Source organism: Myotis nattereri (genome assembly GCF_964212035.1).
Source record: "Myotis nattereri genome assembly, chromosome: 17".
NCBI lineage: Eukaryota > Metazoa > Chordata > Mammalia > Chiroptera > Vespertilionidae > Myotis > Myotis nattereri.
In genome coordinates, this window is record NC_138092.1 from 18,127,550 (window position 1) to 18,154,448 (window position 26,899).

At 41.4% G+C, this 26,899-nt stretch overlaps 1 protein-coding gene across 1 annotated transcript in view; it reads right to left on the reverse strand.

The window, feature by feature from the left end:
* Positions 1-380: 380 nt before the first annotated feature.
* The window catches only part of TRHR (thyrotropin releasing hormone receptor), a gene marked incomplete at its 3' end in the record, with an annotated part of 34,053 nt that continues 7,534 nt past the window's right edge, over positions 381-26,899 (reverse strand). Inside the window, exon 2 of the mRNA XM_081111307.1 lies at positions 381-788. Within this exon, the coding sequence (XP_080967433.1) occupies positions 381-788 (408 nt within the window). The remainder of the gene's footprint in view (positions 789-26,899) is intronic.

The following is a 26,899-nucleotide window of genomic DNA, read 5'->3' on the forward strand; positions in this document are numbered from 1 at the left end:
TTTGGTGGGAAGTGGAGAAATCCCATTTGGTTGAGTTATTATAAATAATGTAAATTGATGTCTAGATTTTATCTAAACTTCATAGCCCCCTCCCCCCCCCAAATAAAGTGAATTTCTCAAATTAAATGCAAAGGACTACACTCTCAATTTCCACCCTTTGGCTCTTTCACAGGTCTGCTTCAGTTTTTGTGACATTAGCTTTGTGACACTAGAAGGAAAATATGAGTCATTCTGTGGGTTAAAGTATCTTGGGCCAGGATTTGTTAGAGCACTGGACAAGACTACCTGCTCTGTCTTCCCATATGAGTAGTGGCTTTTCCTCTCTTGGGTTGCTAACTGCACAGATTCACTTTACGGTCCATTTTCTTCTAACTCATGAGTCAGCTTTGGCTAAAGGTTATTTCAGAAGCCAAACAGGTGTCATCAAAAGTCACTTTCGTGGCAGACAAATACGTGTCGGTGACAGTGATCTCATCATGCTCTGTGCTGAAGTGGTCTGACTCCTTAATGACACTGTAATTTAGGGCCACACTGTAGCTAGCGGGTTTCTCCATGGGCTTCTGCTTACAGTTGCAGAGTTTCCTGAAGGCCGCTCGGAATTTCTGAGACATGAGGTTGTAAATCACTGGGTTGATGGCACTGTTGAGATAAATGCAAATTCTGCAAAAGAGTAAGAACCAATTTTCTTGGAAAGGGCTGGAGAGAAATGAGTTGACGACCACAAGAGTCCGGTAGGGCATCCATAAAAGGGCAAACAGAATGACGACCACGGCCAGCATCTTGGTGACCTATGGAGAGAGACAGAGAGAGAAATGCCTGTAAACACAAATGACAACAAAGCAAAAGAGTGAAAACAGTACACCCCCATCCCAACCTTTAGTTCCCGAGATGTAGTTTGAGACAAGGACTTAAGGGTAGGACGCTTATCTGGGAGATGGTCCCAGGAAGCCAGATCAAGGCCATGGAGGAGAGTGTCATAGAAGAAGACAAGCCCAAGTCAAGTGTGTGTTACTGAGAAGGTTCCCACTGTGGGCAACTGGCAATCAAATAGTGCGCTTCAGGGCTATCTGTCCAGAGGAAGAGAGGTCAGGCATTTATCCACTGGCTGCCCTCCCCGCTTTGTTGAGGGGTACCTTTAGGGACTTTAATGGCCCTACATGCTCCTGCCTGGAAACTCCTGGGAGCTTTAGAGAGAACCTTGAGGCAGAGAAGAGGATAGATAGTCAGGGGACAGTGGGTGCCTGGAGGAGGTCATTCTCTCCAGGCAGGACCCACCCACTGTAGCTGTGGCTGAAACCAGTCCCGCTAAGAGGATGTGACGGAGGGTGCCAAAATGCATGTCTTCAACAAACATTAGGAGGCTTGGGGTCTAATCCCATCTTTACTTACCTTATATGTGATCCCGAGACATGTGCTGAAGCTGTCTTACACCTCATCTGCAAAATGCAGCCAGCCCTGCTCCCCTATGTCAAATGAGGTAGCATAGTAGCTTGAAAAGGGTAAAGTGTCCTCAGCAAAAAAGCCAGTGGTTCTGCAATGTGGATGTGCCAGACACTGTCCTAGGTGCTTGACATATGTGATCTCATTTGAAAAGCTTAAGACTCTCCAAAATAGGTACTGCATACTCCATTTTTCCAATTAGAAAATGGAGGTACAGATGCTGGTTAGCACTGCGGCGGGAGTTGTAGAGTCTTACAGCTGGGATCGGAATCCATGTCAGCAGAATCCAAAGCTTTTGCCCTTCACATGCACAGCTTTCCTTCGGGGTAAACGGAGAGGATGGCCAGAGGAAACAAGCTCGAATTTAGTGTGATCCTAAGTCCAAGCAGTGCACAGGAGCTGGGATGTTAGGGAAGATGAGGTTTAATATCCAAGCTTGGCCAGGGGCAAGATTATTGAAAGGCATAATTTAGCAGATGCTTCTCTCATTCACCTCCGTGTTCAGTGAAAGGCTGGGAATTGGCCAAGAATCAGAGTCAAATCATCTGGCTTTGATTTTTTAAGTGCTTTGAAGACCTTAATAAAGTCATTCATCTGTACTTCCATTTCTACACCCGGAACTATGTCTGATTATATCGTTGCTTTTACTTCACAGAGGTCTGAAGAAAATAAAATAATGAACACAAGAAGGGCTTTGAAACTTTAGAGTGCTATGGAAATTTTACCCTTTTACTAATGAGTGCATAAAGGGACCATAGTGTTTCAACTATAGGAAGGGTGTATTAAAGTGGTAGCCATTGGGAGATCATAACTGGCTGCTTTTCTTCAAGAGCAACACTTTACACATTTAAAAACAAGGTTCTAGTTCTCTTTAGTCTCCCACAGGGTTTGAGAAATTTCAGCTTCCTCAACCTGTACTTTCTAAATGTTCTGAATTTGGAAAATACCCAGCTACATAGAAAGATCTGATTCATCCTCCCTCATCCCTCTGTTTTTTGTTTTTTTTTAAAAAAAATATTTTTTTACAGAGAAGAAGGGAGAGGGATAGGGAGTTAGAAACATCGATGAGAGAGAAACATCGATCAGCTGCCTCCTGCACACTCCCTACTGGGGATGTGCCCACAACCAAGGTACATGCCCTTGACCGGATTTGAACCTGGGACCCTTCAGTTCGCAGACCGATGCTCTATCCACTGAGCCAAACTGGTTAGGGCCTCCCTCATCCCTCTTAACCTTTCGGCTGATTCACTGAAGCCACACCAGCCTCTATTTTGTTCTGAAAATGAGGGGGATCCTATTTAGAGATGCCTTTTAAAAGTTCTTCAATGTAGAAATAAAGATTCCCATCTAGACACCTACTCTTTCCTTGGTATCGACTATAAATTCAGCTCCAAACCTGGCACTTAATCTTGATTGTAGGATCCATTTTCGTCTCGTATGTGAGAATATCTCCCTCTCTCCCTCACACTCCTCATCTTCTGATCGTGGGGCTCTATCTTACCCTTAACTGTATCTCTTTCCCCCTACCTCGGAGCCCCCCATGAGTCCTGACTTGCAGAGGTAATGTTAATCTCTTGCTGTTATTCTTCCTGGGTCTATAGTAATTGCTCCTTCTTGATACTCTCCAAGTATCAACTGCTATAAAACTTCTCACCCATGGGTACGCAACATCTTTTTCTCTTTTTAAATCCCATCTCTTCTTGAGTGACCCCTACTACTTTCTTGGAATGGCGCTTTGTGAGCTACCCACCTGCTCTCAAGTTACCGTGTTTCCTCTGCTTCCACGGGCTGTTTTATGATGTTCTGGAAGCTTCCTGCCCTCCTGTTCTATCTCACTTACCGTTCCCTGAGCATCTCTTCCAACTCAGTGCATGTAGGACAGTTACACTTCATATTTTGCTCACTGGGGGTTGAGCCATTGTTCAGTGGGAAGGTATGGTATTCACATGGGTAATATACCAGGGAACGCATCCCAGAGCTTCTGGCTTCATAGAGATAAGGGGAAGCTACTCAGCCAAGAGGTAAATTGAAGCCTGATTTTTTTCCAAGCAGAGTTAAGATTATGAGTTAATAAGTGGTCATAGGAAATCAAAGGCTTAATTCAGTGATAAATATTCTGAGCTTTGGAAGGAGCCATAGTGATTACTACCTTTATTGTCATATCATCACTCACATCCCTGCCTTTGTTTCCTACCTAGCACTCCAGGTTTCTGACATCAGGCTACTGCTTCACACTTGCCAACATCCTTTCACTCCTTGCCAAGGACTCCGTAGCCTACATTTGAGTCATTCGTGATGCCCCATCACAAATATATGTGAACATTATCATATTTCATGCTTATAGCTCTATGTGTAAGCTAGTATTAGCTCTACTTTGCATATTAAGAAATTGGGTTTTAAGGAGTGTGAGTTGTCTAAAGCAGTGATTTTCAACCCTTTTCATTTCATGGCACACATAAACTAATTACTAAAATTCTGCAGCATCCCCAAAAATATATTTTTCCTATCTAACAAAAAAAAATAGGTATACTTTTGACTCATTCACAATGGACTGCTATTGTTTTGTTGGCAGTCGCCATTTTTTTATTTGACAAGCTAAGGAGGGAAAAGTTAGTGACCCTGACTAATAGTCAGGTATTGCATCTTTTAAGAATTCAACTGTATGGCACACACCAGTTGAAAATTGCTAGTCTAAAGACACATGGGTAGTAAGTGACAGAGCAGTAATTCAACCTAAGTCTGCTTAAGCCAAAACCCATCCTCCTTCCTTTATGCTTCACTTTCCCTGTGAAAACCTTTTGCAATCCAATGATGAGATTTTTATTGTGTTATCCCCATCATAGTCACCAAAACATGTAACTACTTCTAAGTATAAATGCAATAAACTTATTGCTACTAAATTTCTGAACTTAAAGGTTGACTTTCATCTATCTTTATATTTTTCTCTACAGTTGTCAGGTGAAACATGGAATCCACATTCATATCTACCTTTCTGTTTCCACTTAATGTCAGTGAGGGAGCAACTTTTATTGTGTCAAAGAAAAACAACCTGTTTGAGGTTAGAATCTCTGCCATGAGCTTCCACAGCCCTCCATGATTACTTTAACATCACTCCCAAAACTTTTTATTACAATGAACCATATTTGTCCATCTCTCTAATAGACAATGAGCTCCTTTAGGCAGGGAAAGGTTATTCATTTCTCCAGGGAATTAGTGCCAGATGTGATATAGACAGTCTTCAAAAAATGTTGAATAAGTTCAGGCATTGAAAGAATTCAAAATATGCAACCATGATCTTTTTGTGGATTTCAGTTCCCCAACATATTGTTAGAGGATTTTTGCAAGTACTTTATTTTTTAATATCAAAAATTCTTTTAAATGGAGATGAGTTCATTAGTAAAATGAGTCCTTAATATATTTCAGTTTTTTATTTGAAATATGTTTTTTAAAATTTATGGAGGTATGAAATGAAGTAAATATAATGACTTTCTAAGATTGACCCAGGGGAAAATGTCTCCAGTGAAATGACAAAGATTACATTTAATCCTACTCATAATTATTTTTAGTTAATTTCAAATATCTTTAATTGAATGTAATAACTTTCTAAAATGTTCACGAAGTTTTGTTTTTATTGATTTCAGAGAGAAGGAGGAAGAGGGAGAGAGAGATAGAAATATCAATGATGAGAATCATCTATAGGCTGCTTCCTGCAAGCCCCCTCCTAGAGGTTGAGCCCAAAACCTGGGCATGTGCCCTGGCGAGAATCAAACGGTGACCTCCTGGTTCATGGGTTGATGCTCAACCACTGAGCCACTCCCACAGGACCGTGCTATGCTCTTTACCTGCCCTGTCTATGGTCATTCTCACCACCTCCTCTGAGGCATCTGTACCATTAGTAGGTCACAGTCACAGAAACCGAAGCTTAGTGACAAGAGGTTAGCTCAAGATCACAGAGCTAGTAAATGGTGGAGTCAGGATACAAACCCATGTGGACTCTAATTATAAAACTCACCTTTTACAAAGCAGGATTGGAGGATGGCTGGTATTAAAGACCGCAATAAATGTGAATACAAATAAAGGGTGTCCCAAAATTCACGCAAGAAGCAATTTTGATAGAAAACACAGGTTTATAATTAAAAATTGTAAATTTTTTATTGCTTCATAAAGCATATAGTATAGGGTTATGTATAGAATAGCATATTGGGTAAATGGCCTCCACAGCTTTGCTGGCACATATACACTCTTTTGTTGAAATTTTCCATGACCGTTTTGCATAAATGTGGCTGAATTTCAATGAGGCTCATTTTCATCTTGATGGCTTGGTTAATCAACAAAATTGTTCATTTGGGGTTCAGAAAATCCATGAGTGATTCTTGAGAAACAAATGCATACACAACATGTCACTGTTTGCTGTGGATTTGGGGCTGGAGGCATCATCGGATCATTCTTCTTCGAAAATGCGGCTGCTCAGGCAATAACAAAAGAGTGCATATGTGCCAGGAAAGCCGTGGAGGTCATTTACCTGATATGCTATTCCATACATAACCCTATACTCTATATTTTATGAACCAATAAAAAATTTACAATTTTTAATTATAAATCTGTGTTTTCTATCAAAATTACTTCTTGCGTGAATTTTGGGACATCCTTTATTAGCGTCCTACCTTCTATGGGCTTCTCCAAACAGGCCACTCCTTTTTGAAATTCTAATTCCTATTTGAAATCCCCAGTGGGAGGTCACCAGGGAACACCAGGGGGACTACTTTTGTTACGTGAGCACTGTCTTCAGAAATACATTTCTCTGAAAAATCAAAGATGTTCTTCTCATTAATCATCACCAGAGCAGTTACTGCCTTTGTGCCTGCGTGGCACCATCCTTCTCTGCTGCAGCTAACAACTCCTTTCTAAGAGGAGTCAGTGGTCCCATGAGGTGGGATGGCGGGGGTGGGCCACCTATTCACTAAGCCTCTTTCTGCTTCCTCCCAGGTGCATGGCTGGCTCGCTTTTGCCAGCCCTCACTGCAGTTAGGCATGCTCACGTGATGAAATCCCTCTCAATGCATAGTGAGTCAAAGTAACAGGTGTCACCGGACACTTTCCTCCAGCTCTCCAGCTCTCTCTGCTGCTTGGAGACCGTGGAAGCCCTGCTTGGAGACCGTGGAAGCCATGTGAGGCCACAAGATCTTACACTTGCTATTGGCATTGTTGACCCCCAGAAAGGAGATACCTACCAAGAAGGGTGCCTGGGGGCTAGCTCCACAAGTTTTTAGTGTGGCGATAGCTTGGATTTTAGCACCTCTTCTTCAGTATGAGAGCAAACACCCAGAAAGAAAATGTCCTAAAGATTGTCTTTCACCCTCAATTAATTTCACAGTGGTGGCAGAAGTTTTATTTCTGTTGTTATTCTTTATCCTAAATAAAGTAACAAAAATGCTAATTTGAAAATATCTTGGGCCATTATTTCTAAGCATTGCCATTTTTGCCGAGGCAAAGCATGGGATATGCAATTATATAAAAGACAGTCTTCCTTATAGAAGTCTCTGCCTCAGGATGTCCTTGAGAAACAGCATGACATAATCATCAAGAGAAAATGATCTTACAATATATTTTTGATTGGAAAGGAATTCATTCATCTTATTCTAAGAGATTCATTTGCAGCCTTACTGTGTACCTGTCCATTTCCTGGCCCTTGCGGATTTGACTGTGATGCAGAGAGACATTGCCAGTGATTTCAGGTACCTTATACCCTGACGGACAGTTATAATACAACTAGAGGCCCAGTGCATGAATTCATGCACCAGTGAGGTCCCTTGGCCTGACCTGCAGGATTGGGCTGAAACCGGCTCTCCGACATCCCCCAAGAGGTCCCAGATTGCAAGACGGCACAGGCCAGGCTGACGGACCCCTCCGGTGCATAATCAGGGCCAGGGAGGGATGTGGGAGGTTGGCCATCGGGGAAGATCCTGATCGGCCGGACCCCAGCAGCAAGCTAACCTACCAGTTAGAGCGTCTGTCCCCTGGTGGTCAGTGTACATCATAGCGAGTGGTTGAGTGGCCTTAGCATATCATTAGCATATTAAGCTTTGATTGGTTGAATGGCTGACCTATCAACCAGACACTTAGCATATTAGGCTTTTATTATATAGGATGTGATAAATGCTAAGATAGAGGAAATTTGGGGTTCTATGACAGCACCTGATCTAAACTTGGGGTTGAGGATAGATGGTGAGGTCCTTTCAGTTTCAGTGACATCTAAGCCAAAATCTGAAGGTAAGGAGAGGCAGGAAGAGTGGTACTATGAGATTTGGTGTGTGTGATGATCAAGAGACATGAGATAGCAGGGCATATCCTGGCATCAGAAGTAATTCAATCTAATTGCAGACCATGTAATGAAGTGGAGCTTCCTCTTGCTCTAGGAAGCATGTGGAAACCATTACATAGCCATCATTTTTATACCATAAGGCGATGCCACACTCTGTAGGGTGCTTGGCTTTCCATTGCCAGGACAGAAGGAGGGGCGCATCTGCCAAAGCAGATAGAGCTGCAGGGCAGAGGGTTTTCTGGAAATGCCAGCTCCATGGAGCCAATTGTCAGCCCAGAAGTAGACCAGGCATTTTTTGTAGAGTATATTGAAGGCCAAGCATAGAGGTAGAGAAATCAGTTGATTAAAATGTAGTGTTTAAAGAGACAGATTGCCAGCAGAGGTGGTTAAGGAGAAGAGCAGAGTGGGAACAGGATGGTCTAAGAGCTGGATAAGTTTCTCTTCTTGACCCCATGATGAGGATCAGGTTGAAATTTTGAACTCAAGCCCGACTAGATATATTACTCTTCATTTATTTAATTATGGGGAATAGTGGCATATAGTTCTCATAAGAGTTTGGATTCAGTCCTTCTCAACTTATCCTTTTGTCATCTTTATCACCTCTAGATCAATACTCTAGGTCTCATGGTCTTATGTCTGGACCTCATTTTCCAGAATCAGTAAGTGTACAATCTTGAAAAGTGTCTCCAGTTCTAACATTTTTAGATAATCTAGCTTATACATTACTGATGGTGACACAATATTCAGACATGTTTATGATCATTTTCACATAATTGGGTTTTGTTATTTGGGGATTATAAAGCCAGGACAAGGGAAATAGTACCCAGAGTGTATGTATGCATCCCTCAAGGTGCTGATAAACCATAGGAACAGATTCAGCTCTTAATCACACTGATTGCCGGGAACCATCTTAATTGCTGCATTCACAGAGGCGGTGCAGTTTCGTGAAGTGCTGAAGAAATTACTAGAATTCATTTCACTTTCCTATAGCCAACTAAGAACAGGGTGCCTTCTAGACCAGCGAACCTTTTGAGCTCGGCGTGTCAGCATTTTGAAAAACCCTAACTTAACTCTGGTGCCGTGTCACATATAGAAATTTTTTGATATTTGCAACCATAGTAAAACAAAGACTTATATTTTTGATATTTATTTTATATATTTAAATGTCATTTGACCAAGAAAAATCAACCCAAAAAAATGAGTTCACGTGTCACCTCTGACACATGTGTCATAGGTTCGCCATCACTGTTCTAGATCCAGGACCCTGGCTTCCTGACCTGCTGTTATTTTCTCTTTTAAAATTCTCTATGACTGAAATATTGTTGAAGAAATGTAGTTATACAAAGGTATAGGGCTATCACTTTTAGAAAGAAAACAAATAAATCTTTCTAAAAGGGTACTGCCAATTTAAACACTGAATTTATATAAGTTTTAAAAGGAAAGGGCAGACAAAAGTTATTTAATAGAAGGTAACAGGGCCCCATTCAACATTTGGCTCTCATTCAGTAGCAGAATATCTAAATTTCAGGGCACGCTTAAATAGTGAACAAGCTTTCTCAGTACTAAAAAGGCAAAGCTATATAACAGGAGGTAACAACTACACCAGTAAATTGGCCTTTGAAGAACATTCGCGTCTTTTATAACTAATAATCTTCAGAGGAGATAACTATAATTGTAAATAGGCTCTTTATTAATTTTGGATCCCACATTTTATAATACCAAAGCTCTATTTTTTGGCCTTCTGAGCAAAGTAAAACAACAACAAACTTTTATTGGATGTCTGCTCTACAGAAGATCAGGAGAAGTTCTTAGTACATATGCCTGCACATAATAAGTGCTCAATGAACAGCTGAATTATTGTTGAGTATATATTTATTATCCACAAATGTTGTATTCTGGCTGGAATAGCCCAATTTTTCAGAAGTGTACTTCCATCTGAAAACATGTTCTTGTCTACTGAATACAAAACAGTTACCTTGAATTCTGATGCCAGTCTTTGAGAGTAATAACATGTTCTGCATTTGAAGTCTGCCCATCTCCTGGATTGCTGCATATTAAAAATGTGTTCTGTGACTGGGAGTATTCTGCTATTAGATGGCCTTCAGCAAAGTGATCAGCGACCCTTTGCATTTTGTTACATTAATTGAGCCAACTGAAGGATAAACTTGACTAGAAAACTATATAAATCTGAATTAGCCAAGTTTTTACAATGACTGAGGCCTCTAGGATTTTCATCTGGTAGATTTTCTGCTTTGTTTTGACTTAGTGTCTGGATGTTGATGTATATATATAATGAATGTGGGGTGCTTCGTATTATGGAGTGAGGTGACTAGTGGGGCTTAAAAATTGAATGATAGCACTGGAAAAGGGCTTAGAATCAACTCAGAGTCAGATAAAGTATAATAAAAGTGAATAAAGTTGGAGTGATGGTTTGTGGTGGGGTGATCATGGACTGTCATATCCTGTGTTGTGGATTACTTATAGGTTTCTTGACAGGAAGGCACTCAGAGATGCTAATACATGGTTTTTAACTCTATCTGTCAAGTACAATATTTAAATGTTCCATTCAGAATAGCTATTCTGGCAAGAATTATGGAGAATTTTCTGGGCTCTGCTCTGATTTAAAATGTCCATGAATATTGGGTCACAAGCAAAGTCTCCCCAAATTCAAGAAGATTGAAATCATACCAAGCATCTTCTCAGACCACAATGGCATAATATTACAAATAAACTACAATAAAAACAACCCAAAATACTAAAATGTCCATGAAAATAGGGGACATACAAATGGCCAAGAGACATATGAAAAATGCTCAAAGTCACTAATCATCTGAGATATGCAAATCAAAACAAAAAAGAGGTAACATCTCACACCTCTCAGAATGGCTACCATCAACAAATCAACAAACAATGCTGGCAAGGATGTGGAGAAAAGGGAACCCTAGTACACTGCTGGTGGGAATGCAGACTGGTACAACCATTATGGGAAACAGTATGGAGTGTCCTCAAAAAATAAATATGGCTCTGCCATTTGACCCAGTGATATCCACTTCTAGAAATCTATCCTGAGAAACCCGAAGCACCAATCAGAAAGAATGTATGCACCCCTATGTTCATAGCAGCACAATTTACAACAGCTAAGATCTGGAAACAGCCCAAGTGCGCATCAACAGATGAGTGGATGAGAAAACTGTGGTACATCTACATGATGGAATACTATGCTGCTGTAAAAAAGAAGAATCTCTTAACTTTTGAGACAGCATGGAGGGAGCTGGAGAGTATCATGCTAAGTGAAATAAGTCAGTCAGAAAAAGACAAGTATCACGTGATCGCACTCATATGTGGAATCTAAGTAACAAAATAAATTGATGAACAGAGTGGGTCCAGAGACATGGAAGCATGGAACAGAGTGCAGAATCTCAGAGGGAAGGTGGGGGAGGGTGTGTGGGTGGGAGTTAATCAACCAAGGACCATGTATGCATATATGCATAACCCATGGACACAGACAATAGGGTGCTGAAGGCCTGGGGCGAGGGGGGCAGACTAGAGGGGGTCAATGGGTAAAAAGGGCAACATATGTAATACTTTCAACAATAAAGAATTATTATATATATATATATATATATATATATATATATGCAGAGATTCACAGGAGGGACACTTTGCTTGTATTTGGTGATGCTTGGGGAAGAAATAAGGGGAAAATGGTGATGCAAGATTTGTTAAGCGTCGCTTTGTAAGTATGGTGTACCCAATGAGATTGGAAAAATTTCCTCTCTACAAATCTAGGGGTGCTGAGGAAGGTAGACTCGCCAAGCAGAGCTGTTTCCTGAGTGAGATGTTTGTGGAGACAGAACTCTGTATCCCAGTGGGGCTGCCTGTACTGGTAGGGTTGCACGTTGGCACCCAGTTGGTAAGCTATGGTACAAGAGCAGGATGAGAACTGGAGGCACAGGAGGGCATACCTCTGTGCAGAACATGACACGCCGCCTCCAGTTCTCCAGTAAAACAACGCACATCACCAAATGCCAAGTGTGAGGGCATTTCTTGAGGAAAATGGACAGAGCTCTGCACCCAAGTCTGATGTCAGATGAGCCTTCAAAGCCCCTGCTTTTTAAAAGAACAAAGTGAGAAGCACAAACACACAAGGAGTGGGAAAAAGTGAGGGAACATTGAGCTGTTCTGGTTAATGGTTCAGGGCTCACTTAGAGAGAGACCCCAAGTGGTCGTGAGCCCCACTTTCTGAGAATCTCTGGCAGCCTTTGCCCCGGGGACTGTGCAGTACTTCAGAACACGTTTCCATCCAGAATGAGGAAAACGAGGTTTAAAGAGAAGGCATTCCAATCTAACAGTGGGAACTAGCACATGAAAGACAAGAAGAGCATTAAGATACATGACATGCCTGTCATGTGCCAGGCACTGTGCTTGGTATGTTCTTCATAACAGTCCTACTTTACCTGCATGTTACAGAGAATAAGACCAATGCTGAGAAAAGCCATATGTTAATGAGTGAAAGTCACACTCTACCAACATGGATAGTTGACTCCAAAGTCTCCTCTTTACTATAATACTTTGAATTTGGGGAAGAAACACATTTTCTTTTCTGAGGTTAAAGGTTGCAATTGGTGCAGGCTGCATGTGAGAGTGAAGTAGGAGAAGGAAAAACTAAATTTTATTTCCAGCCAACGGTTGTTGCCTCTAACAAAGATATTTCTATTCGCACTGTGATACGAAGTCCTGATGCAACATATTTTTGAGTGTTTCTGATTTCAAGGTTCTTCTCCGAGTGGAAAACAGCTGTGCGCTAGGTAACATTTGCAACCAGACTCGAGGATTAGATGCAGAACTTTCCACAACATTAGCAGCGGGGCCCGTGTGGAGGTGTCAGTATTGATTGCAGCCTGATAATTGTGCACTCTGAAAGGCTGCCCCCTTCCTGTTGCCTGCATGTTTTCTTGTTCACAGGAGGCAGATATTTGGAAACACGCTGGGAAAGGGAAAACTCAGCTGGCAGAATTGGAATTCAAAATTATAATACCGTCTTAATTTAGAAAATTAAATGTCATTCTGCATTCTTTTGTGGGCCATACTGGAACAAAGCTATAGTTTGTCTGCTGTGGGTTGCATGTGCTTTTAGCCCCTCACCCCCATTTTTTTTGGGGGGGGTTAATCCTCACTCAAGGATATTTTCCCATTGATTTTTTAGAAAGTGTGGCAACAGAAGGGGGAGGAGAGAGAGAGAGAGAGAGAGAGAGAGAGAGAGAGAGAGAGAGAGAGAGAGAGAAAAAAAAAAAAAAAAAAAAACTTTGACGTGAGAGAGACACATTGATCGGTTGCCTCCTGCACACACCCTGACCCAGGCCAGGATCAGGCCTGCAACCGAGGTACATACCCTTGACTGGGAATTGAACCCAGACCTTTGGTCCTCAGGCCAATACTCTAACCACTGAGCAAAATGGCCAGGACTATTTAGCCTTTTCTAAATGTTCTCTCTTCCAGGTAAATTATTGGCAAATGGCTAAGCATGTGGAAAGGCCTGCCCTAACACAGCTGCTTTGGTTTTCTTACCTTTGCTCTCTAGGGTCTGTTTACTTTTCCTGATCATTTTTCTCATTGGAACCAGACCTTAGAAATTCTGAATGAAGCATCATGGCCAGTTCTGAGCTAGGAGCCTAGTTGCTACCTGTAATACTTCTATGAAGAAATTGATCCTTTCTGAGGGACATATTTCCCAATCTAATCTCTTTCCCGAGCGTCTCTGGCCACACAGTCTGGTAAGGATGACATTGTAGACTGTGATACAGGGAAGCAATCCCTCAGCTGCTCACGCAGCAGGGGATGGAAAATCAATGAGAATATTTTAAAATGTAAAATGCGAGTGATGGAGAGGGGAGGAGGTGCTCTCTAAATAGAAGTAAAGCTCTCGGGGCTGCCAAATTTTTAGTGGCGTTTAGTTGTTTTGCTTCTAAAAGTCTTGGACCAAGTTCCATGGGGCTGAGCCTGCCTGGGAGGCAGCCTGCTCTTCCTGTACCTGTGTGTCTCCCAGGGGAGACTGCCTGGACCATGCTTGTGCCCTGGAGTTACAGGGCTAACTTCCTAGCTGTCCTGAAAGGACTCACGTGGTGGCGGTTCATTTCTTTCCTTCAGCAAACCATAAATTCAGTGTTTCCACTGATGTTAGCTCCCGAATAGGCTAAACATGGGACTCAGGATCAGAAGACTTGGTCTGAAGTCTCAGCTTGACCACTCATGATCACTCAAAGCTTTTTGAGTGTCTGCAGTTAATATATGAAAACATATGTTTGAAGATCAATTGCAAGGAGGACGTAAAAACACTTTGTAACATATATTAGAATTTTTTGATATAAAGGGGTGTTGTGTTTCTTAGCTTGCCTTGAAATCTGCATCCCTAGTAAGGAGGTCTAGCTTTATTACTACTCTGTGTTAAACTAACAGATTGAATGAAGTTTCTTTGCCTGTATCAGCTTCTTGCCTGTTTGACTAGAAACCCTTTGGCTCTACAGGTGTGTGATGCAACCACGCATGCTGGTCTTGTGCTATGAGGCCCAAGCTTTCACCACAGAGTATGACGTCATCTGGGTCTCTTTTTGGATAATATTGTCCAGGACACTTTGTGGTATTAGTATAGTGGTTAAGGGAACAGGCTGCAGAGCCAGACATAGCTGGATTCTAATTCTAGTTCTGCCTGTTACTAGCTGTATGCCATTGGACAAGACATCTCACCCTTCTAAACCTCAGTACAGTCACCTATGAAACAGGAGTAAGTATAAAGAATAAATGAAGTGATATGTGTAAAACTCCAGCATAGAGTGTGGTCCTCAATAAACAATATCTAGCATTATATTTAGAGTGATTATATATCTCAATCTCTGGGAAAATGTGGAAGATTTAACCAAGTGGCAGAGAAGCCTTTGATGGTGATGGTGATAATAATAACTATTATTATACCCTATTGAGCACTTGATATATTTTAAACATAGCACCAGAGACTTTATTGAATTACTCAGTCTTTACAGTATTTATAAAGTAAGTATTCTCTTCATTTTATAGGTGAAGAGAAAGAGATCTAGAGATGTTACTATTATAGGGAGAGTGGTGGGAACTCAGCCCTTCTCATTACTTTCTCTCATATCCTGTTTATTTCATCTATACTAAAAGTCACATTCTGAAAGGGTTTTGTTGCTTCATTTGTTTACCTGTTTATTGCCTCTCTTACTCCCTAGAATGATGGCTCTTTGACGATCCCTGCCTTACCCTACCTGCAAGGAGCAACATGCAGGTCTGGCACCTGGTAGGTACAATAAATATTTAGGGAAGGAAGGGAGGAAGGAAGGAAGGAAGGAAGGAAGGAAGGAAGGAAGGAAGGAAGGAATCCACTATGCTATTCTTTGGTATTTTCAGCTCTAATACAAATACCATTATTATTTAGGGGATTTTTTTTCTGATATTTAAGATCTTCATGGCAGAAATAGTGTGTATTGCCTATTTTTCTCACTGGCCACTAAAACCAGGCTGGGCATCAAAAAATTGCTTTAAGTTAAACATTAAAGTCAATGTGCAAAAATTCAGTCTCAAAAAGGGGCATGATAGATCAGACTAGAATTCTGGTCAAGAAAATTTTCAGGGGAATTTTATTCTGTTATTTAGTCTGTTACTCTAGAAATAATGATTGGATATATTGTTATGAAGAACCCAGGAAATATAAAGAGCTAAGGAGATGCTAACTCAATACGATTTATGTTGAGCTCATTTTCTATTACTGGATGTTGATTAATACTATGTTAATATCTACCAAGGGAAGGTAAGATTTGCCATGCAAAGATACAAATCTCATTTTGACAGGCTTCTTGCTCTGTGTTATCTATTTCCTTTCATATTTATTCATGTGTGGTTTCTCTGTCACTCATGAAGCTTTCTCTCTAAATATCACCCTGCATCTTAAATTTGTATTTTTAGGGCTCATTGAAATTAAGGATGCTCCCATATAAGGGCCAAAGCATTTTCTCTTGGGGAATCAAGAATCAAGATGGAGGCAGGAGATTCACTAGCTGCTAATTTTGGCTGTCTCTGATAAGCTTGAACTTTCCTGTCTTTGTAATTTTTGTGGAATCCAAACATGGTTTATCATTTATTTCTTGAGCACCTGTCATGTGCCGGTGTCTTTACTAAGCATACAATATTTTCACAAATAATACTTTTGCATAGACATAGTTCAGGGGCCAGCAAACTTTTACCATAAAGGGCCAGGTAGCAAATAGTTTAGCATTTGTGGGCCATACAACTGCTCAATTCTGCCGTGATGTGAAAGCCTCCACAGACAACACATAAGTGAATGGGCCTGGCTGTGTTCCCTTAACACCTGATTTGGAAACACAAGCAGTAGAGCTAAATTTGGCCCATAACCTTAGTTTGCCAACCAATGGGAGAGTTGAACACTTCTCATAAAACTGACAAAGGACCTATAAAGGATTTCAAACCACTATGTGGATTTGTGGCTAATTTTTTTCAAGTTCTTCATCTAATTATCTACAGAGCCTATGAAAAATATGGGCCAAATAATCCTGGCTGTCAGCTTGTGGACCAAAGTTTTGATTTTATGTTTGATTTTTCCTATGACAGAAGCATTGTGAGCATTGCCTCTCTAAAATATACCACCTAAAAATGTGATGGGAACACTGTCCTTGTAGTAATTGTGGGAGCTACTTCCCCAGAAGGCATGCACTCTCATGGAAGTTTCAATCAGGAGTGATATATAGGCATCAAGACAGGAGCCAGTCAGAGAACTTGCTCTTTTGATTGATGGCAATTTACCCTCCTGGCCCAGAGAAAGACAAACCCGTGTGTGTGTGTGTGTGTGTGTGTGTGTGTGTGTGTGTGTGTAAATCAGACTCTCCTAATTAACCCATGTCAGAGACTCCCCGTTTATAGCAGTCACTCTGTGTTGGGGTCCCGGCTCCCCCACTTACCAGCTGTTAGAATTTGGAGCCTGTTACTATTTCTGAGTCTTAGTTTTCTATTCAGGAAAAATGGTGAAAGAAATCTTACCTACTCCCCAGGGTTGTTGTGGATAACTGAGATGATGTATACTGAGTTTTACACTAGTGCTTGGAACACAGTAAACGCTAGAAAAGTGAAAGCTATTTTTGAACCTAGTAATAGAAAAGCACTCATGACTTACTGTGCCTCAACCCCTGTTCTGAGTGTTTCATTTACATATTGCTCATTTACCCTCAGCAATAGCATTGTGAGGAAGGGAGGATCATTAACTTCATCTTACAAATGAGGGAAGCCATATACCACCTACAGGTGGTAAAACTGGAATTCCATCCAGACAGTTTGCCCCCATTTGTGCTTTAACCACTCTGGCTACCACACAAAAGATGGCAGTCTCTTGTCTATCGGACACTATCCTAAAAGGACAAGTATTTCTTAGAGAGCTAACACTGTATTTGGGTTAAAGGAACATTTCATCTCAAACCTCTCTCAATCTCTGGCCAACCTAGAGGTCCCATTTCTGCCACTGGGAGATGCTTCGGTTCTGCATTAGAACATAGAATGTATTTTCTTTTAGAAAAATTGTTATAGAATTTATGAAATATAATGGAATAGTATCAATGATGCTATATATACTTCCTGTGTATAAAAGGCAGTGACTTATGTAGGCCAGCCTGGTGTTTTAACATTGCATTAATGGGAAAAACTCTGTTGTTTCAGGCATTGATTTATTAAGTGATATTTGCTAGTGTCTTGCATATAGAATCAAAATAACACTTCATTCTGAAAATGGCTATTTATTTGACCACCCTATATAAAATTGCACCTCTTCAATGTCAGCATTTCATATCCTCCTTATCTGCTTAATTTTTCACCACAATCTGATATATCACAATTTGAATATACTATGCTTATTTATTCATATGCTATTTGTATTTATTACCTGATTTTGGAAATGATAGCCCTGATCGGTGTGGCTCAGTTAGTTGAAATGTCTCATGCATCGAAAGGTGGCAGGTTCCATCCCCAGTCAGGGCACATACCTGGGTTGCAAGTTCAATCCCCAGTTGGGGCATGTGTGGCAGGCAACTGATTGATGTCTCTCTCTCTTTCTCCCTCCCTCTCCCTCTCTCCCCCTTCCTCCCTCACAAATCAATAAAAAAATGGAGATGATAAATTGTCATCAGTGCAGAGGAGATGATGTGCGAACGTCCTGAGCACCATGCCTGGTGCATAGTAAAAGCTCATAAACTTTACCTATCAGAAAGGTTAATAAACCACAGTCACCTATGCAAGTGGGACAGACTATTTTCCAGGGTGCCTTCCAGGTGGGGAGAAGCCCAGGCAAGCAGCCTGGTGCATGATATTAACTGAAGAATCTAAGCTGGAATATTTAGACAGTGACTCTTGAAATGGGATGGGAATTTATGTCAGGATGTACTTCTGCTACTGAAGGCAAAATGTCCGGCTCCTCAGGGGCTTGGGAGTGAAATAAAAGTTGACAAATTTATAATGTAAGATGTAATATGTTCGAATCTTTACGATGACTGTAAACATGCCTTATAGCTGAAATATTGGCTAGTTAGCTCACAAGGAAATCACTACTCATTTCAGAGGCTCCTGCACAGAGCCTTTCCCATAGCCCTGCTGCAACAGTTCACCAGGATGCCTTACTTATGCAGACATTTCTCTTTGGTAGAAAATGACTTTGTGAGTTTTATTCTAGCTAATCCTCATACTCTAAGCTGTCGTTACGATAAATTATTGGTGTTTTGAAAGAATACTTTATATTCTAAACAACTTGCTTCTATTTTTAATATTGGAATCGTACTGGGTTGGTTTAGCTGAGGCAGAAAGGTGACCTTCCCAGATAAATAACATTCTAATTATAATAGCTTTACTTTATAACTCTTTAAAAGATAGCAGCATTGTTGGAAAGTGGGCTTACACTTAAGTATCAGTTTGTAAAAATTAATGAACCTCCCTTCAGTGCTACCAAGAGCTTCTTAATGACCATTAAAGATTATTAGAGAAGATCATTCATACTGTCACAGCCCAGAAATTTCTGCCTTTTGACTAACTGGGCGTAAGAGGAACATGAGTTTTCTTTCAGTGGAGCAGTCTTTGAGATTAAAAAAAATATTCAAGACTGCCTTTTCTACTTGTTGTATATGCATGGATAATTATCTATTTTAAAACATGTTTAGAATGGGGACAATAGGCCTGATGGGATTTAATAACCTCTCCTGACTAATTATTCTGAGGAGATGGGTGGAGTTGGGGAGGAGCCAGAAACAGAAATGGTTATTCATTAGCTCAAAAGCCGCAGTCAATAACAGCAGTTTTCTACCTCTCTGAATTTTGGGTCTGCATTGGATTTCAAGTGGTGCGCACAGTCTCCTTGAGTTGGGAGAGCTCCCCTCAGGAATAAACAAACCTCCTTTATGATCCTGAAGTGTGAAGAGCTCGGTGCACTGGTAAAGGAAGTGTTTTTCTGTGGGGCCTGTCTGGCTCTCACCTTTAGTGCCTCTAGGGTTCTGAGGCACAAAACCTGGGAAGAGTCAAGCACCCTTGATCAAGTCCATCCCTGATTATTATTTGCACCTTCTGATACCGTCTTTCTGTGAGCTAAAGTCAGTAACAAAGTCAAGAACTGTGTGCAAGATGGAGTGGGTTGCTTTTGTCACAAGGCTAATTGCTCTTGAGTGTGTTTCCAGAATCCTTCAAAGATAAATTGGAAAGAGCCAAGATGTTTGAGGGAAAACAAAACAGGCTGTGAACACCAGATATGCCAGCTGAAGATGCTGATAAAGGAGAGACATGGCTCAATGCGGTGAGTACAGAGCTATTGCCATGAGCTGTTTGTTTCTCCATGTTTTTGAGGAAGGGATTTATTGAGGCACCTGGCTTCTATCCATTTGGAGGCAGGGCCTCGGATGGAACTTTTTTTGTGACTGTAGAAGTCGCTGCCCTGTGGTAATGCACCGCCTCCCATGCAGTCCAGCCCTTCCTAACAGATCCTTGCCTCAGTGAAGGGACTGAAGTGCTAAATGTGAAATTGTACAGGTTGTGGGTATGTCACTTGTCACCACTATAAAGGAAACAAACTGAGGACAATGAAATGCTCATCTAAGTAGGATACCAAGGGGTGGGCTAGAAGGGGACAATGGGGGGAAAAGGGGACATATGTAATTCTTTTTAATAAAGATTTTAAAAATAAATAAATAGGACACAATGTGTAAAGAGCATCAGGTTCAGTGCCTCTGATCGTCTAAACAAAGGGATGAATTTTTCCTAATTTTCTTGACATGTTTACTGGGAATGAATCTCAGGACAGGCCCACTGCAAAGTGTTTAGATGTCGCTAAGGAATTCAGAGCACCTGCAATTTACTGCTGTACCAGGTTAGCTTTTCTAAATATGAATGGGACTTAATCCTGTTATCATTCTACCTGTCATCTACCTCTCTCATTTCCCAGCATGAATGGCCAAGTCTGTCTTTAAGTCCCCTCCCTCTGCCATTGCCTCTTCATTCTCAGTCGATGACTTTCCATTCTGTTTCACTGAGAAAGCAGAAACCAGCTTGTGAGAACTCATCCCTTCCTGCCCCATAACCTAAAATTGATCTGTAACAGTAATTGTCTTTATCTCTTCTTGCATCATGCTCCTCCCTTCTTTAATCCACTTGTTTATCCACTTATTGGTTTAGCATTCATTGGATACTGCTAGGTGCCAGACACTGTGCTAGGTGCTGCAAATGGATCAGTGAGCTAGACACAATCTCTGCTGACAGGAAAAGAAAGATACCCCCCTTCTCTCCAAGGTAAAGCGCTTTGCCTACCGTCTTTATGGCATTCCTTCTGGCCTTCTCAGGACCATGCCCTGTCAAAATTGAATCTTGTTTGTGTATCTACAAATAATTCCTCCCACTCTACTTTTGTCCACCAGTATTTAAGGAGACTCAGGTTTCTTCTTAACAAGTAAAATAAAATAAAACAAATGAAAATACTCTGACTTATTTCTCCCTGTCATTACTGCTCTCTCTTGCTCTCTCTCTCTCTCTCTCTCTCTCTCTCTCTCTCTCTCTCTTTCATAATCAAGTTTGTTAGAACAGCTGTCTACTCTTATTCTCTGACTACCAGTCCCCTGCTACCCATCTATTCATTCATTAACTCCATGAAATCTAATTTATTCCTCCCAACACCTTTTGGAAACCATACTCACAAAGGTTACCAATGCCTGTTCAGGTGCTTTTCCAGTTCTCGTCTTTACCGCTTTCTATTGACCACTCTTATAAGTTTCTCTCTTAGGCTTTTGTGACTCTACTTTCTTCTGGTTTTCCTCCCTGGAAAGTCCTTCCATTTATTTTACAGGCTCTCCAGCCTAGTCTCCCCAGAATTTTAACTCCTCCAAAGTTTCTTTCCTATTCCACAAAATTTCCTCCAGTAATCATATCTACTTCAGGGTCTTCAAAAAGCCATCTGTATATCGTTTGCTCCCAAATCTACATCTCCAGGCCAGATGATTCGTCTGAGCTCTAATTCTATATTTTTAACTGTACTCTTGTAGTCTATGGACACTTTAAATACAACATGGGAAAAACCCAATGAAATACGCTCACTGTTCTGAAATATGTGCCTCCATTCATTGTTCCTCATTTAGGCAAGTTACCCTATACAATTAATAATAGTAGTAGCTACCATATACTATCTCTATGTTCCAGACACCATGAACAGTACTTTATATGGACTTTTACACTAAATTATACTATAATAATAACTACCTTTAGAGACAGGTGCTGTTACTAGCATCCTTTGTACAGATGTGCAAACTGAGTCAAGTTAACTTGCTCACATCACTTAGTGGCTCTGACCCCAGGGAGTGAGACTCTGGAATACGGGCTCTCAACTGTCAGTCACTCTCTTTTTCAATGGTTCAAGTGAGATACCTTTGGCTCCTTTCTCTTCCCTTTTCCTCACATCTACTCACACCAAGTCTATTGATTCTATTCCCAATGCATCTTTTTCTTTATAGTCTTACTGGTATCATATTAGGCCTTACCAGAATCATTGTCTTGCCTATATGGTTACAGCACTCTCCTAATTAACGTTGTTGACTCTGGCCTATTCCTTGCCTACATTGAAGACAGTGACCTTCCTCAAGCATACATCTGATTAGAATATGATTTGCCTTGTAATTTTCCAGTGTTGTCCATATCCCTCAATATTTTATATAAAGTCCATATTTCCTTGTTTCATTAGGCTCATCTTTTGTTGCCCAGCCCTAATGAGCTCCTTGAAGTTCTCTGGACTGATTATGTACTTTTGGGACCACTGACCTTCACCTCTATAGTTCCCACTGCATAATGTCTCCTTCTCATTTTCACCTACAAAACTACTGTTCATTTGTAAGGCCCAGCTTAAGCATTTCCTTTTCTAAAAAGCCTTTCTGTTGCTCACCTCTCCAAGCCATCTAGGCCAGGTAAGACTAATCCATGGTTTTCCCTACAATAACCCTTATTATTTTACTAGAGGCCCAGTGCATGAATTCGTGCACAGATGGAATCCGGCTGGCCCAGCCCCAATTGGTGGATCAGGGCTGGGCCTGTTAAGAGGAGGAGATGGCAGGAGGTTGGCCCTAAGTCCTGCCCTGATTGGCCGGGTCAGGACCCAGCCAGCTGGTGGGAGGGGCCATGGACAATTGGCTGGCGGGTCCCACCTCTGACTGGGGTGGGGGGCCTGATTGGGGGTGGGGCCAGCCATGGGGAGGGGCTGTAGGCCAGCCACCCCCACCCCCAAATGGGGTGGAGAGTGCCGATTGAGGGCCAGTAGCCTGGGGAAGGGGCCATGAGTGGTTGGCCAGCCGTCCCCACCCCCTATTGGGGTAAGGGGGGCAATCAGAGGTGGAGCCAGCTGGGGGAAGGGGCTGCAGGAGGTTGGCTGGCCAGCTCCCCCCCCCCCCCAAACAGGCGGTTCACTGGCCGCAGTGGGTGTCATAGTGACCGGTCATTCCAGTTGTTATGGCGTTCAGGTTGCTTGCTTTTTATATATATAGATGGCTTTAATTATCCATTTACTTTCCTGTTTTACCTATTAGACTGTGAAGTTTTTGTGAGTAGATACTGTTTTCAATCCTAGTGCCTAACACAGTGCCTTGTATATAGTAGATTCTCAATAAAATCATTAATGAATAGGTGAAAATCTGTCCTTGATTCCACTATTTCCTATTTCATATCACAACACCTTGGAAGGGATTGAAATAATGTAACCATCCTTAGTTGTAGGATAACACCGCCTCTGTATACTGCAGTTGGTTTATACACAGTGTTGACTTGATTGATGTTAAGGTATTCACGGAGCAGTCTAATTGATTCACAAAGACATGCCTGGAGTGCCATCCTAGCATTTGATAATTTCTGTTAAATAGTTCCCTTGTAAATTCACCCTGAATCTGAGCCTATTTCTATCTTTCCTGGTAGAGCAGAAAGTATCTCCATGCATGCTTTTCTCCCACCCTCCCCAACCCAAATTTTCCGAATACATAAACTTTTGAATGTGTGCCAAGTTGAATCAGTCACAAAAACGAACCCCTGTCAGGGGGAGCATGGCAGGGAGTCAGTGTGCTTATTGGTGGCGGTTTGAATCACTTGATTTTACCAATGATCTTTAAAATGAGTGTCCCGGCGTGCTCTGCATTTACCCTGCTTCTGCCCTCTCTACCTCTCACGATGGTGCCACATCTCTCTGAATCACTTCCTTATTTTCTAAGCTACGAACTGCTGCCTTCAGAAAATATGCGGAGTTATTCCATAATCATAAATCCCCATAAAACTCAAACAACAAAGGCACAGAATGGAGAGGCATAGGATGTCTTACTTACTTGCCGCAACTATATAATTATGTTCAGGCAGTCTATCCAGGGGATAGAGCCAAAAGCCAGCAGTATTGTTTATGAAAGATTATAGCAGTTTCTCCTCCAAAATGATATTATCTATTTTTATTTCAACTAAATATGGCTGTCAGGTGTTTTACATTATTCATCCTATTTCATATGCACATGTATTCAGCCCTATTTAATTTTCTGAGCTAATTTAACTTTTAGCTTATTCAAGTTCTTCCCATGTGCCTGTCACGAATCTCAGAAGAGCTGTGTTTGACTCTAATGTCCAGGCCATGACTTCTCAGCTTTAGATAAATCCACTTATTCTTTTCTTTCACTTTGAAAAGAAAACAGATTTGAATGACTTGCATATAAACATTTTTACCATTGTGCACGTTCTATATTTGTAGAGTAATTCACTGTTTAAAATTTAACTCAAAGTGTATTTGTTGCATGATGTTCATCAAGGAATATATTCAACCCACTTACTCTCTTAACTGAAACCTTCTCTCTCTCTTTGGATCATTCTTCTTTCTTTACTGTCTTTTCCAATTGAGAGAATCCAATAAAATTTTGTCTTTGGCCCTCTGGCCATGTTCCAAAAGAGGAAAACAGGTCTTTTTATCTCTAGCAAAGACTCAATTTCTCTTCTAGCTTTCTAAAGGTAAAGCTTCATCCAGAACTCAGTATTTGCCAGTCTGTTCTTATCTCTTTTAAAATTCAACCTTGGTCATACCTTTTTCCCTTTTATCCTAATGATTTCCAAATTCACATATCTGATCTTGACCATTTACTTACAATTTAAATTTTCCACATTTCCATCTTAATCTGAAGATTTTAACATCTCTTCCTCAACATTGCTTTTAACAATTCCATTTTCAGTCTCCTGAAAAAGTACATCTTTTGAGTCATAGTTGACTTTGTCATCTCTCTCATCCTTTATATCCAGCCTTTACTAGTTTTGTCATTTATCATGACACTGTGGACACAAATATGAATGGGATGATGTTTTAGCCAATCTGGTGGGAAAGACATTTGGACAAATCACTACAGCAACATGGTGTCCCCTACAGACGCAAGAACAAAATGCTACAAAGGGGAGGGAAAACACCAAACCCTGCCACTGGAGGTCTGGAAAGCCGGCTCTGAGGGGTGATCTACAAGAGGGTGGATTAGAAGTAAGAGGTAAAAGGAGGCCTGCAGAATGCTTGTGGCTAGGGATGTGCACACTGGCTTGGAGGCATGGTAGAGCATGGCCAGTTTAGGAAACCACTTGTCAGATGGCATGGTGGGGAAGGAAGAAGATGAGTTTGGGAAAGTAGGCAGAAAACTGAATATAAATATGCCCCATTGTGCCATGATAATGTCGCTGGGTTTAAACCTATAAGAAATGGGGATATTGGAGGACTTCAGGTAGTGTAGTGAGACTATCAGGTTTGCATTTAGTGACTCCAGGGGGCATTCTGGGGGATGATTTAGAAGAGGCGGGGAGATTGGTTAGGAAGCCTTTGCAACGGTTTGGCGAAGCAGAGAGACCAGAGTTCTCATCTACAGTGCAGAGAGGAAATGAGGCTGGAATTGAGGAAATGGCAGTAGAAAGAAGAGGTTGGATGTGGGAGGATTTCCGAGGGAAAATACTCCAGGTATAATGATTTCAGGAGAATAGGAAGTTTTGAAATAGACATTTAAGGCATGAAAAGAGGGGACACATTATGGTCCTGTAAATGGAGGGACAGAGATCACTGAGGGCCCATTGGAATGGAAACTCCAAAGCTAAAGTGCATGCTGTCTATGGAGTGTGACCCTGGATGAGGGACCTGGGAAGGCAGGTGGTGGTGATCCTGTTTGGTTTTCTGGCCTCATTGATCTGGCCCCAGCCTGCATGTCCTCCAGATGTGTTTCCCACGTCTCCCTAATATGAATCTGTGGCCCACATCTGGCTAATCTCATTACTATTCCTCAGATAGCACATGCTTTTGTAATTCTGGGATTTTTTTCCTCCTGTTGATAACACTGCCAAACTCAGTGCTGAGGGCAATGGGGATGCAAGGCCTTACTCCCAAGGATGTTAGTGTCAGTGGAAATACTGACAAGCTAACAATTATGATACATAAGAATTACTAAACCACAAGTAGATGCAAAGTGCTGTGAAAGCATAGGTAGAACTAACATACATAGTTATAACTATGCATTTAGGTATAGAAATCTGCCTGAGAAATTCAGGGAAAGCTTGATGGGGCCCATGGGAGGCATCATTTGATCTTAGATTTGAAAGATAACTGGGAGTTTGCCAGATGAAGGGTATTCCAGCTGAGAGAACAGAGCAAGTTCAGAGAACTGCAAATAATCTGGTGTCACTGGAGCATAAAGTGTACGAGTAAGTTAGGAGAGCTAGGAGAGATGAAGCTGAGAACATAGCAAGGATCTAGGATCTTACTTTTTATGCTGAGGAGTTTAAATTCTAGGCCTCAGGGAGCTATAAAGATCACTTTGATAACACATCTCTGTGTTAGATCTGTGAGTGAGCAATGTGCAGAATGATGGGGGGGGGGTGTGTGAAGATGGAAGTCAGAGAGCTTGATGAGGTGTGTACTGGATGAATGCAGGTGACAAATGGTGAACTGGGACAATGCCAGTGTGATGGAGGAGGTCAGAGGTGAGAGTTAGGAGCTAGAAGCTCCAGGACTTGGCTATCGCTGAGATTTGCAGGTGAGTGGGACAGAATGGCTCTTAGAGAGACTCCTGTATTTCTGGCTTGGGCACTTAAAATAGGAAAGAAACACAGAGGTAGAGGTTTATCAGGGAAAACAATGGGGTCAGTTTTAGACATATTAGATTTGATGTATTTACATGAGGTCCACATAACGATTAAGTATGAGTCGGGAGATGTCTGCGAGAGCTGTCTATGGAGACTGGCAGGTGCTAGTTGTAAGGATGGGGGTGGATGGAAGTAGGTGGAATGCCAAAGGGCAGGGAGGAGAGATGGAAGGTAAATGTAACAGGACTAGAACCTGGTTGGGACTTCCCTCACTAGACAATGCCCTTTTGTGTTCAACTGTCTCTTCCTTTTCTCCCTTTCTCCCTATTACTGATTTTAGACATTCTGCCCACCTCTACAGGTCTTGCTGAATGTTATGAACTTTACAAAATCTCCCTCCATTTCCCCCCCTCCTTTTTCCTTCCCCCCTCACTGATGAGTGTCCTCTGTTAAGGAACATAATGAATGGTCCACTCAGGAGTATTTG